Consider the following 13,450-nt stretch of genomic DNA (forward strand, 5'->3'; position numbering starts at 1 on the left):
TAATCGGAAACTATCAAAGAAGATTCCGAAACGGAAAATCAACCACTGATCAGATCATCACCATGCGGCAGATCTTGGAGAAGATGGCTGAATACAGACACGACACATACCATCTCTTCATTGACTTCAAAGCCGCATATGATAGCACAGCCAGGGTAAAACTGTACGATGCTATCAACTCTTTTGGAATTCCGGACAAACTGAAAAGGTTGGTTAGAATGACTATGACCAATATCACTTAGCAGGTATAGGTTGATGGAAAGTTCGCAGGGCCTCTTCTTACCTGCAAAGGTCTGCGCCTGGAGGACGAGCTTGCCTGTCCCCTATTCAACTTGGCGTTAGGGAGGACCAGCCGCAACTCGAGGGTGGAGACTACGCGAACCATCTTTTATAAGTTAACCCAGATCCTGGCATGCGCTGGTGATATAGACATCATTGGTCTATGGCTTTCCTAAGGCAAAATCCTAACAAGGGATCAAGTAAGCGACAAAAAACCTTGGATTGCTTATAAACAAGGCAAATTAAAACCTAGGGTGGAAAAATTAACGACCATACCAACAACAAATCCAAACTTACAAAGGCGTAACGTATAGGTAGGTGAACGCACTTTTGAAATCGTCCCATAATTCACTTATCTTAGGTCAAAGGTCAGCAACGACAATAGCGCGGAAGCTAAGTTACGCAAGAATGTTGGCTACCAACCAGTTCTTCTGTAATGGGTTTGGCGATAGTTACAGTCGCCATGTAATATGTTCGGTTATAGATATGGTACATAGTGTACATGAGCCGAAGTGGAATAACACTTTGTTCGAAGCGGACTTTTCGGACACTTGATCGTCCAGGCGATCATAGAAACCCAGAAGGGGTTTCCCTTACTGGAAACATTGGAGTTTAGAAGCCTTACCTTGGGTAGGGGGACATTACTAAACTCTTGAAATAATTTGGAAGGCGAAGTATTAGGAAGCGTAACGTCCTATCTTGGCAGTCCGAACAAATCTGACTTACCACGGTCGGAATTGGTTTTATTTATACTCAATGGGTTTCGTACATTTTGGTTTTGGAATGTGTTTTTGTCCTAATTAAAGGTTATTGATATGAGGTGCGATTCATACTTTGTATTGAAGTGAGGTGTCTGTCAATTTGTGCCTATGCTGCGCTTTTAGTGTTTTTACAAAGGTTCTGGAAAGTTTCAACTGTTTTAGCCAAGGAACGAGTGCGTTGGTCGATCTTTGCCTACGCAGCGCTTTTAGCGTTAAGTTGCTATGCGTTCTCAGTTTGTCTATTTTGCTTCAGTAACGCTTGAATTGCTTTGGTTGCGCGTTTCGATTGTTTTCGATAAATGTGTCTCAATTGTTTTTTCTATGAACGGTATGGTCTGGGTGTGTTGCTATGGTGTGGATTGATTTGCTGATGTGTTATAATGAACGTATTGCAATGGTGTGATTTGGCTTTCCGAGGTGTGTTACAATGAGTCTATAGTTGATAGTGTGGTTTATAATAAGTTCTGTTTAGCAGATATACTACACTTCTACAGCTTGAGAAATCAGTTCACCTCAAAGAACCAGTCGCAACGGACGAAGCTGTATAGTGTACAGTGTATAAACTGTATAGCTGTATAGCTGTATAGACTATATAGCACTTATACAGTACCGGTAATCCCATACGCCTCTGAGACTTGGACACTGACCAAATCTCTCGAAACCCTCTTAGTTGCTTTGGAGAGGAAGATGCTCAGAAGGATTCTTGGTCCTGTATGTGTGAAAGGACAATGAAGGAGTCGATAAAACGACGATGTCTAAAATATCGTGCAGAATATTGACAGACGAAAGCGCCTTGAGCGGTTTCGGACACTCCTGAGGCAGGCCAAGACCGCAAAGCGGTTGTAGCGCCGAATAAGTAAGTAGGTAAGTAGCTTCCTCAGGCGAACGGCTAATGGTTCAAAATTACTGGTTTTATTTGTAGGTGGGAAAAATTACCGTATGGGAATTAATCAATTTTAGTTGGAACATTAACCACAGAAATGAAAATATTAAAAGGTAGTAAATAATACAATTTCTTGTATGATGTATGTGAAAAGAATAATCCAGAGTGAATAAAACAATATTGACCATTTTATAGTTACACAAGTATCTGAAGATTATCTTAAATTAAAAGCAACAATTACATGCCAATTTTGAGAGTTTTCAAAATCAAAATCCATGTCAAGTCATGCTTTAATACTGTTTATTAACATTTGAATTTTACAGCTTGCTCCATTGAATCAAACACGATATCAGCGTGAAACGTGTATAGACATAAGTATTTAGGTAATTTGATACGTACTCGAAAAGCTGGGCACGGCCACTTATCATTAAACTTTTATGTGAATGAAACGATTCCCACCAACACTGCAGGTAGTTGATATCGTTGAATTGGTAGCACTTTATGCTTTACTGCAATAGATTTAACGATGATGGCGGTTTATCAATCCGTCTAATGAGGGTTTGCTGCATACATCTCTTTACATGGGTCGGTATTTTATGTGCAGCTAATGTATTAAAGTGCGAGCAGAGATAGCGTGAAGTTCATTTTATTGAAATGCATGTTTATGGGTTTCATTTGTCTATCATTTGATAAATAAAAAACCTCATTTCTACTTTGTGTCATAGTGATCAAAATAGAAGAAAAATCAATTTTTTATTTTCACTTTCACGAAATCTCTTTATACATCTTTTATTTGATCATTGATGTATTTCATCGTTAGACGTTTTTCTTTACATCTCAGTAACACAGAATATAATGCTATTAGTTTCAGTTATAGTCTTTCACATAACATGGTGGACTTGGCTTTGCAAATATATTTGCCGCGGCCCACATCCAATGAGAGCATACATTTTTTGACTTAGTTCAAAGTTTTTGATAAAAATATGTTTTAATCTTATACTAGACATGCCTGTTGAAAATGTAATATTAATGGGGACAAAAATGCACAAAATATATAATAATAAGCTTTTCTTTTTTAAAATATATTCTTTCGCGAACTACCTCTGTTAATGCCAAGGGCCACAATTTTTATTTTTATATTTTATATATTTTTATAGAGACTGAGCCGGTTGGCATCATTCGCTTCTTAGGACCACAAGTGGTCCGCGGACCGGTTGGAGACCACTGCCCTAGAACGTTACAATTGATACAAGTAAAGTATCAATTCCCGTGCGAAACAGTCCGTAAAGTTTCAAAAACTGTTTGAACAGTAATATGAAATATTTTGTATGAGATTCAAAGCATATAAAATCGATCGTAATTCGATCTCTTCTTATGGAAATTTTTTGGAGAGTAAGCCCAACTTCTGTTTTTGAAATGACAAAACTGTGTTATTGTTATATTTCTTTTCATTTCAAAACTAATTCAAAAATAAGTAAGGTCAGACTGCCTAACAGGTTATATAGTTTTCGTTGTGTTACCCAAATTTAAAATACATAAAATCAGCGTTAGAGATTGGATTGAATGTTGCTATTTAAATAGCTTTTTATAAACGCAGCCTACAGGTTACTGTTACATTGTCATCTATTGATGCTCATTATGCACCACACATGGTGCAAATACAAGGATTTTGTTTCCTTTCCGCTTTACCGAGAACTGATGACTTTTTCGGTGGGGCTCGGTAACCATCTGTTATGTATACGGTCGTTTTTCGTATTCCATTTAAATTGTCCCCACCCATGCGCACTGAGCTGTGGATAAAATTAAAATTAAGGTTTTTAGTTGGAACAATCAAAGATATTGATTAAATTATGCGATAAGCATTTTAATAAAAAACATACCTCAAAAAAGTTGTCTAAATTCGTTGACTCTTTCACGCACTCTGTGTATCTCTGTCGCTTTCTTTCTTTCTTGTTTTAGCCTGCTCACGTCGTCGTGACATGGCCCGATCAACAATAATTCTTCAGGATGCTCATTCCCTCGCTACTGCCTCCCATCCATGTAGACACCCGATCTCCGACAGGTTTTGCTTCACCTGATCTAGCCAATAAACTCGCTGTACTCCTCTGTGTTGTGTCGAACTGGGGGTCGAAGACCTTCTTGGTGGAGCTTAAGTCCGGCATCCTCATAACATGCCTGAGCCATCGTATCCAGTCGGCCTTCGCCATCGTCAGGATCTCCTCCTCATACGGGGGTTTTTATTGATGTTGAACCAACTGTTACAATGAAACCATAATAAAATTTTGATGAAATTGCGCCAAAAATTTCGTCGACAATTTGCTTCCATCTTGATTGTGGGTGAAATGGCTCAGAACCTTAGAACAGAACCGTAATTTTTTTACGAACCGATAAATAAACTATGTTCCATAACCTTCCACATGTCCTCCATGAACGTTGTCCAGCGTTCATCTCCATCATAGTACATAAATTGAGGAAATCTCACCATAACCGGAACAGTTTCCATTCAATTGAGCTTTTAAAATACATACACCACTGCTTGGTTCTTCGAAGGAATGGCGAAAAACCTGTACAAAAGGTAAAACTGAACGACAATTTTCTGTTTCCTTTTATTGTGTGTCACGCATGGATGCATTCAGACAGTCTTCGGGTTAAACGACAACAGCCAAAGAACTTGTGTTTTCTTCGTGACGTGTCTTACCATGCGACGTTAACATTCGAGGCGCCACAATACATTTTTATTTCTTGAACGCTGGTATGCAATCTAACCAGCTGGTGCAAGGTTGGTTTTTGTTATTGGCAACTCCATATGCGAAAACATTACTGTTCCCTCAATATCAAGGTTAGAATCTCACAGTACTTTGCGAAATATGTGATATTTTTGCTACCTAAGAGACACTCATAAATGTATTATTTAAGTAACATTTTCAATTATATTCTATCACATTTGCAAGGCGCCCAAATAGTTGTGATTTTTTCCTACGCACAAACCGTCGAAAATGCATTTTTTACAATCACATAAAATAATAAAAACTAAACTTTGTATTGACATGGCATGTTGTTTAGATAGTTTATATTTACTTTCCTGCAATGTGCGCTCCCTTCATCCAAAATCAACAGAAATTTTCATACCAAGCACGACGAAAGAAGCGGAATAGGCATGCATAAATAGCTGGGCTGGGACGAGAGTTTCACTTGTTGGCGTGCAAAGTAAATTGTATCATGGCAAAAGGAAAAGCGTTGCTTCAGGTTTCCATGCGAACTATTCACGAACGATCTAAGGTTCAATTGCATGTCGCGTATTGAACGCAGGGCGGAATCCGTTTGATGTTTGTTATTTCATGTAAAACGGTCCTTATCGAAAAGGTGTGCTTCGAAAATAGGAAAACATATATACACATAGTTGCTTACCTTCAATTTCGGAAAAACGAAATTGATTTTCTTGTAAAGTTTCCTTTCGTGTTTTTTTTTTGTACAATTAAAAATGCAATTTAGAAACGCTGTTCATATGAAATGAGAAAGCATGTTTTGGAGCAGTATTTAGCGGTTTAACACATCACAGGTCGTGGCTACCAATTTGATACAAACTTACTGATCCTCTACTGTTCCATTTAGTGTGTGATAATAAGCTACGAAGCTACGGAGATTGCTGTAGGCAATTATACTTAGGTTCATGACATCTAATACATATCCTTGAAACATGTGAAAATAATGCGTCGCTCAAACACGCCCAGAGCGTGTGCATCGCTCATTCAGATGGCCCAGACTCCCGATAAAGCACCACCGGGCGAAATAATGTGCAAATCAATTTCTTTTGTAATGCAATAAGTTATAATAAGCAATAATAATGAAATAAGAACTTTAAAAAAATACTACAACATCTCCGTCGTCATGCAATTTGAAGTAAAATGCTCATTATTTACTTAGATTAGCGTATTGCTTTCCATCTACGTTAACTGTTTTATAGGTAGTTTAAAGCTAATCAATGAATCGATTCGTATTATAATCTCGTACATTTTTCTTGTGCTACAAAGTATGGTAAAATTTGTGAAACCAAATCGCGTGAAATTGTTATCAGAATACATAAAAAAATCAATTTATATCGCCAATGAAAATCTGTATTACTCTTCGAATTTTCAAATCGTTTTCCAATTATCCTAGTGTTTGACACGCTCCCTCTTTCAGAATTGAATTCACACTCTCTCTCTATGCGGTATTTCAATCGTTACAATTTCATTTCTTTTCAATTCGTTTGAAATGGTGGCTCCCTTGCTGGCTTATTATAGGGAGCTTTAAATGCATAGACTAAAACCCTCAAATTCCAGCATCCTGTGAGTTGATTGTGTGGGTCCCAGCTTTAATCCAGCACTTTGAAGCCAATTGAATTGAGTTGACCGAGCGCCAAGTTTATTATGGTTCTGCCAATTTCATTTCTTCTTTTCACCACTCGTTATTCAAACCCACAATCAAGCGTTGTTAAGAAGTGTTTTTTTGTATTTGCATTGCACGCTCGGATTAGCTATGAATACGAAAGGGCATGTCAATACGATTGCTTCCGAAAAAGAGGATTTTAGCTGGCTGTCAAAAGTACTTCCTAACAGCAGAGCCAAACTTGTGCTAATCGGGTTCGCTGAAATCAACCACTGGGTTTCTTGACCCATTTCAAAACGGATATAGTAACAGTGAAAGAAATCTATGTTCTATCCTGCTCCTGGCTCAGCACATATTCCCAACGGTCCGCTGATACGCGAATGAAAGTTATTCCCCTGGTGAGGGTTTTACTAACAGTTTGTTTCATTATAATCCTGTTTCCCATCGTGGTCTCATATGATTGTGATACTCGTTCAACCGAACCACGGTGCATACGGGATGGGTTTCTTTGCAGAAAATGGATTCAGACCTCGGGAACGGTTGGTACGATCTAACGCCGCCTGGCGGCGTTGATTGATCCTGGCAGTATGGAGCACCAGTGTGTGGAGGAACGTGTCTTAGAATGGTTGCACTACATCTACAGCAACGATTCCGCCAGGGCTATCGTGCTGAACGCCGCCGAGTTTAAACAACGGTTACTCTACATCCTCGCGACCCGATTCAACATGGACGAAACCGGAGCCAGTTACTATCTGCATGCGTTCGAGTATCAGAACATAACCGAGCACAACATCACCGAGGAGCATGTGAACGACTTCCTGCGAAGGGTGTTCCAATCCCTGAACTTCCTAAACCGTACGATTCCGGACCATGCCGACGTGGACGAGGTGGAAGCGACCAACTGTAGCGATTATTGTAAAGGGGCCGTTCGGGAAATACTGCTCGAGTACAAATTGCTACATGGCTACATTTCACTTGTGGTAAGTTGCTGATTATTTTCCTTTTGCTAATACATTTCTACGTCACCTAGTGAACTAAACCCGTCAATGTTTGTGCCAAACTATCCATACTATTGAAGACGTATCGGACTATCGTTTAACCTGGGCTACCTGTGGGGGAAAATGGGTTTGTTTAATAACATCAAATGAACATTGAAGCATGATACCCGATTTAACGATTGATCTAAGTTATTTTATTCGTGGAATGAAATTATCCTGGAACTACATCCTAATGTTTTTCATTAAACGAATATACTATGTAATTGGCTTCAGTTGGCACCATCCCAAAGCTCATTGCCATCTGGCCATGGCCAAACGAATCTACATATGGTGAAAACGCTAGCAAACAGATTTGCATTATAAGACAAGAGACCCACGCGGTTCCCTTTTCCATATGCTTTTGAGATCCGAGGGAAATGTGCTGAGCTCCTATCCCTGCCAAAAGCACTTGATGTATTGCCCTCCAGATAGTTCACAGATCTTGCCTTTATGATTACTTCTCTGGTAATCCATATTCCACTGGGGGGGGGGGGGGGGGGGGGGGGAAAGCAGCGAGCAATTTTGTATCCGAGCTGATGTTTACCTCTCTTCTCATCTAGTCCTCACAAGTTGTGTGTTTGTGAACATAGATACAAGAAAACACTATTGCATCTTTGGGTCTTAATATCAATTCTCATTTAGTTTACGTGTTAATTGCTCTTTAACATAATATATCTTTGCTTAGATCTTTGCAATAGTTCGTTACATTTTAGAATATTCCATGCTCTTTATTTGTTTATTTGAAAATGCATATGAAAATAAAATTCATGGTTGATATTGTATGTAAAGAATAATTAGTACTGCAAAACTCATCTTTAAATAAAAAAAGAAATTTACAAAGAAAATCAAAATAATCCTACCAGTAGACGGCTTGATCAACATTACATGCAGTAACATAAGTCTTTCTGTCATACGTGTCATACAAAGTTCACCTGCACTCTTGGGAAATAAAAACACGTGTGCTAAGGAACGCCTGTCTGGAAAGCAGCTTTTCTTTTCCGTATTTTTAGCCCTCGGGATGGTTAGCAAAAGTAAAATCTCATGCCGCCCGTTTCTGTAGAAGCCAAACACTTTAGCTTTCCATCCACACACACACACACACACACACACACACACACACACACACACACACTTTAGCATAAAACGCTCGCTATTCTTTCGCACACATTAAACAAGGATGATGTGCTTTTCGTTGGCTAATATTTGTCCCACGATAATTTCGGAACAGAATTTGTTTTTTGTATAGGTATAATTCAACCACGGTAGAAATTCATTCAATTTCATCTGTGTGTGTGCATGGTGCAAAACAAAGCTTCCTACAAATCAAGGCCGATAAAACTTCAGAAGTAAACTTTATTTCCAACGCAATTACTGTGCAACTTTTTTGTCATGCGACGACGGAGGTAATACAAATTGCGCTTGCGGTGGGGGTGGGTGATTTTCATCTAAATTATCATCAGCCGCAACAATGGTGCATTTATGCTACCAACACATCGGACGCTCATGGAATTTGGTTCGACATTTGCGGGTACAATTATTTCCGAAGCGTTAATGTTGTGGTCAGATAGTATTTAAGATCGGTGTGATATGTTGACCTATTTTTAAATAATGATACAGGATGCTTGTATTCCGAGTGTGTGGTTTGAGAAACGAAATAATTTTAAATGCTTATCAATTTTCATATGCATACTTTTGGTTGCCATTTTTTCAGATATGTTTCTTTGGCACAATAGCCAATATACTCAACATTGTAGTGCTGACTAGGAAGGATATGACCAAAGTGCCGATTAATCGTATTCTAAAATGGCTTTCCGTGACAGACATGTTTGTAATGCTCGAGTACATCCCGTTCGCATTTTATATGTATCTTATTCTTCCAGGTGAGTAATTATATTAAAAAAAAAACGATCTTTATATATATATATATATATATATATATATATATATATATATATATATATATATATATATATATATATATATATATATATATATATATATATATATATATATATATATATATATATATATATATATATATATCAGTCAACCGAGCACGAATAAAGTTAATTTTCAACGCAATCAAGCGTTTTGATTCGTTAGATTCTCTTTATGCTTTGTATATGTGAGTATATGTATGTAAAATGTGACGTTTCTTAAATCATGTTTTAAAGGAGTCTTTCACGTTTCAACTGCAACCTATTACATATTTTAAGAGATCTAATGGTTTGGCTCGAATATATGTAGGGTGTGACGAAACCTCATAAAACGACGTGAGTAGGATTAATGTTAATCGCTCGGAAAACCTGTCTAGAGTGCTGCCTAACAAACGCTTTTCTTTGTTTCGGTTCAATGCGCCTCCCTTTTCTAGGTAGATACGCATTTCGATTCATCTTAACACATTACACTTATGCTTATCAACAAAACAAACCGTATCCCTAAGGGCAAAGCTTTAGAATCCTTCATGATACAGCTTTTTGGAGAACATTTTTATACATGTCAGTGTATTGTTGACAACTTTACATTTTACTCCCATGTGCTTCAGAAATATACATTTCAATGAAAAGACGAGAGAACAGATATTTAGTAATGCTCGTTTTTTAACCAGCACAGTTGTCTCTTACAACAGCTGTCCTGGTGTTATTTCCCTATATTGATTTACAATTTTACACATAGCGACACATGGCAAATGAATTGGAAACATGACAATGATAAATGAATGAAATATAATGTATTTTGTATGTTACAGCTTGACAACATGCCCGTCATGATTTGAAATCTTGAATGAATAGAGCGAATTATATCATAGAATTATAGATAGTTAAACTGTGTATATGTTCAGTGGCAACATCAATCCGTTTATGAAAAAAAAAACTACTTTGTCCATGGAATTTGGCTAACAAATATTTCAGCTACAACAATTTCGTAGATTCAGATCTTAAGGGCGACCTAGATTTTCTAAGTTTGTCAAGCAAAATAAGACAAAAAAATAAGAAAGTTAAGACGATACATTTAAAGGATAGTGAAATCCATGCCAAATTCTTTGCTCTTCTAATCTAATGTCCAGATATTATAAATATAAAAGGTGAATGATGCTCAACAATGAAAAGCAACAGATGTCTGATGCCCATAGGGCTCATTTCCTGTAACGGGCTCATGTTACGTTCCTTAGCTGTGGCGATTATAACTTTCCAGCTCTATGAGTGCTGTTGTTTCCGTTGAAAGCTATTATTATGATATGCTTGTCATGTTCTTTCTACTGAATCGTTCCGAACAGTAGATTAGTGTGGTGAAGAAAATGCCTCGGGTCTGCCTCGAGGAATATGGTTCTTGCAAGCATGAAGAAAATATCGAAAACGATGAAACATCTGTCGAGTTTGATGAATTAATTATCTCATCCCATGGTTTTAGATGTAGATTTTTCTCATTAAAGTGAGCCTGCAAGAAAAAGTCTCAAAGAATAAAAGATGATTTCCGAGAAAACTTTCTTCTCTTTTCATTGTATTTTTGCTAAAGACAACTACATCAGTTAATCATATTACAACAAGCGTAATTAGGAACGCTATGTACAACAAATAAGTAAACTACAGAACAAAATAATTCAAGTCAACCTTTTACAAATTATGGCAAAATTTTTTATTGCAATTTATTCAAAATTCACCCAAAGTTACTCATTTTTGAAATATATAGGATATAAGATTATTAGGAATATAGTATATAAGATTAGGAATAAGATTATTGGGATTAAGAGATATCCTCGCCAATGAAGCGAGTCACAATCGTAGGATCTTTTATGTATGATGGGAAAATACGCTATGCGCATTGACCAAATTATCTAAATAGTAAAGCCCAAATATTTTTGTAGATCACCTGTTTTCAAGTAAAATATAGTTACTTTCACATAAATGTATATTGAGTTTTAATTGGTTAGATTACATTAAAGAACAATAAATTAACAATGTTATTTGAATGTATTTTTTTTCTTTCAAGTTTAAAAAACATAATTTTCTCTTTCTTTTCCGCAGATCGTCGAGACTATCCATATTCTTGGGCCGTTTATCTAATGTTTCACATGCATTTTACTCAAATATTACATACGATCTCAATACTGTTAACAGTTACGCTAGCAATTTGGAGATACATTGCAATCAAGTAAGTTAATTACCAGAATTAATTACTCATTCCATTATTCATGACCAGGAATAACATAAACCAGTCGCATGGATCTACACGTGTTGATAAAAGTCTTCATCGTCTCTGCAGGGTGTCCAAAACTCTATCAAAAAGCTTGTTTACCTTTTATTCACGCAGTATCACAGTCTTAGCTCAAGCGATACTTTTTTGCGACGTGGTAGGTAGCCATCAAGTTTGGGCTATTTTTACACGAACATCAAAGGCTTATACTAGTGATTCACTCTTTAGAGAGCATTAAAAAAGGTCGAAAGCTGTAGGCAATTGATTATTTCTTTAATGTAATTTTTCCTCAATTGACCGCAAACCGCCAGAAATTTTCTGGCATAAACATACAATAAATATTTTTTTTTTTTTATTCAGGAGTAACGGTCCAAAAAGGCCGTATTGCTACATACAATAAATATGTACGTGACCCTTTTCTCAACTTAACCAATTTTCTGAAAATATGTTTTGAGATTGATTCTAAACTGTATCGCGACAGAGGTACGAAAGTGTTTCGGAATCTTCCGGAAGCAACAAAGATGAAAGGGGCACCATTTGCTACAAAATTTTTGAATCATGTTTGACGCCCTACTTCTCAAAAGCTCTCACCATAAAATCGTTTCACACCGAGCGAATGAGGCTAATTGATGTCATCCCTTTCTTGGAATAGCATGCGCCTGTACTGGCCTGGTAATAGCAGTTAGCAGCATCATCTGCGGACGGCGCTTTACATTCCTTTTCCAGTTTTGAGATGATAATACATATTGTGCCATAAGAAATAGCGGTGAAGCAAAAAGCAACTAATGGTGTTGTTAAGAACAGTATTATGCTGCTCGTTAAAGCAGTTATTGTAGCTTAGAGATGCTGCTCGGCGTAAGAACAAAACACCTGATGCACGTTGCTGATGGCCAGTAGCTGGCTTAGTCATTGTCATTTGCAGATGCCCAATTGTTTTGCTCGTATGGTGCAACTGAGATCTATGGATATAATGGTACATGGATACAAGGGTTATATGTTACAAAATCATCTAACATCTTTTTACCTTACTCTAAATGTGCTCCTGTTTGTTATGAATTAATTAAAATCAAATAAAAAAAACAGTTAGTATTATTCCGAGTGTTCATAGCGTGATCAACACTAGGTTTACGGAACCCGTCAATTTGACGGAATTTAAACTTTGAAGTGAAATACTAAAAATACCTTTAGTTTAATGTTGATTTTTAATGTTCGTAAATTTATCATAATATACTAAGAGTTTGTAGCATAAGCTTAATTTTCATAACTTTCAAAGATTTTCAGATTCATATGTGATATACCTATCTCTACGGAACCCGTCAAATTGACGGATGGGTTAATCAACTTTTAGTTTATTTAGTTGAATTGTAACTTTTTTCAATAAAAGTTAATGTAGGAATGAGGGAGAACGATTAACCACTTATTACTATACATAACATCTTGACAAATGATATAAATAAAGTGGTCTCAAATGGAACTCCTGATCAACTTATTCATCGCGTTTTTCGAAACTTCCGCGGACATCTTAAAAAATGTGGCATCGAAAAGATGTCGGTTCATGTGTTCGCTGAAACAATAACGTCTATTACAATAAATTAGCATTGTGCAGACATTTATTTATTAAAAAAAAAACAAAACAAGTAAAATGATTTTTAATTTTAATAAAACAATTTTTTTCATGATTTTAACAAATCTAAAACTGTATTTTTATCCACCTTTCAAATTGACGAGTGTCCGTAGAAATAGGTATTTAAGAGACGCCTGTAAACCTAGTGTTAAAAACGAACCACTCGATGTTGTATGTTTCCATTTGGCATGAAACAAAGAATTTTAAACTACGAACACGGACCCAGTCTTAGTTTATAAAGAAGTGTATTCTACTGAAGCCGGTCTCGTAGTACAGTCGTCAACTCATACGACTTTAACAACAA

General features: G+C 36.8%; 1 protein-coding gene across 3 annotated transcripts in view; it reads left to right on the forward strand.

Moving 5' to 3' along the window:
- The window catches only part of LOC121594004 (G-protein coupled receptor dmsr-1), a 69,508-nt gene that overhangs the window by 48,969 nt on the left and 7,089 nt on the right, over positions 1 to 13,450 (forward strand). For 2 of the 3 annotated variants that reach the window (XM_041916835.1, XM_041916836.1), the window contains 3 exons: positions 6,806 to 7,271; positions 9,040 to 9,208; positions 11,354 to 11,480. In XM_041916835.1, the coding sequence (XP_041772769.1) occupies positions 6,879 to 7,271; positions 9,040 to 9,208; positions 11,354 to 11,480 (689 nt within the window). In that variant the 5' untranslated portion in view covers positions 6,806 to 6,878. Of the gene's footprint in view, positions 1 to 97; positions 594 to 6,805; positions 7,272 to 9,039; positions 9,209 to 11,353; positions 11,481 to 13,450 lie in introns of those variants that run through there. The other variant, XM_041916837.1, reaches the window with a different exon arrangement.

The sequence above is a fragment of the Anopheles merus genome, chromosome 2L (assembly GCF_017562075.2).
Source record: "Anopheles merus strain MAF chromosome 2L, AmerM5.1, whole genome shotgun sequence".
NCBI lineage: Eukaryota > Metazoa > Arthropoda > Insecta > Diptera > Culicidae > Anopheles > Anopheles merus.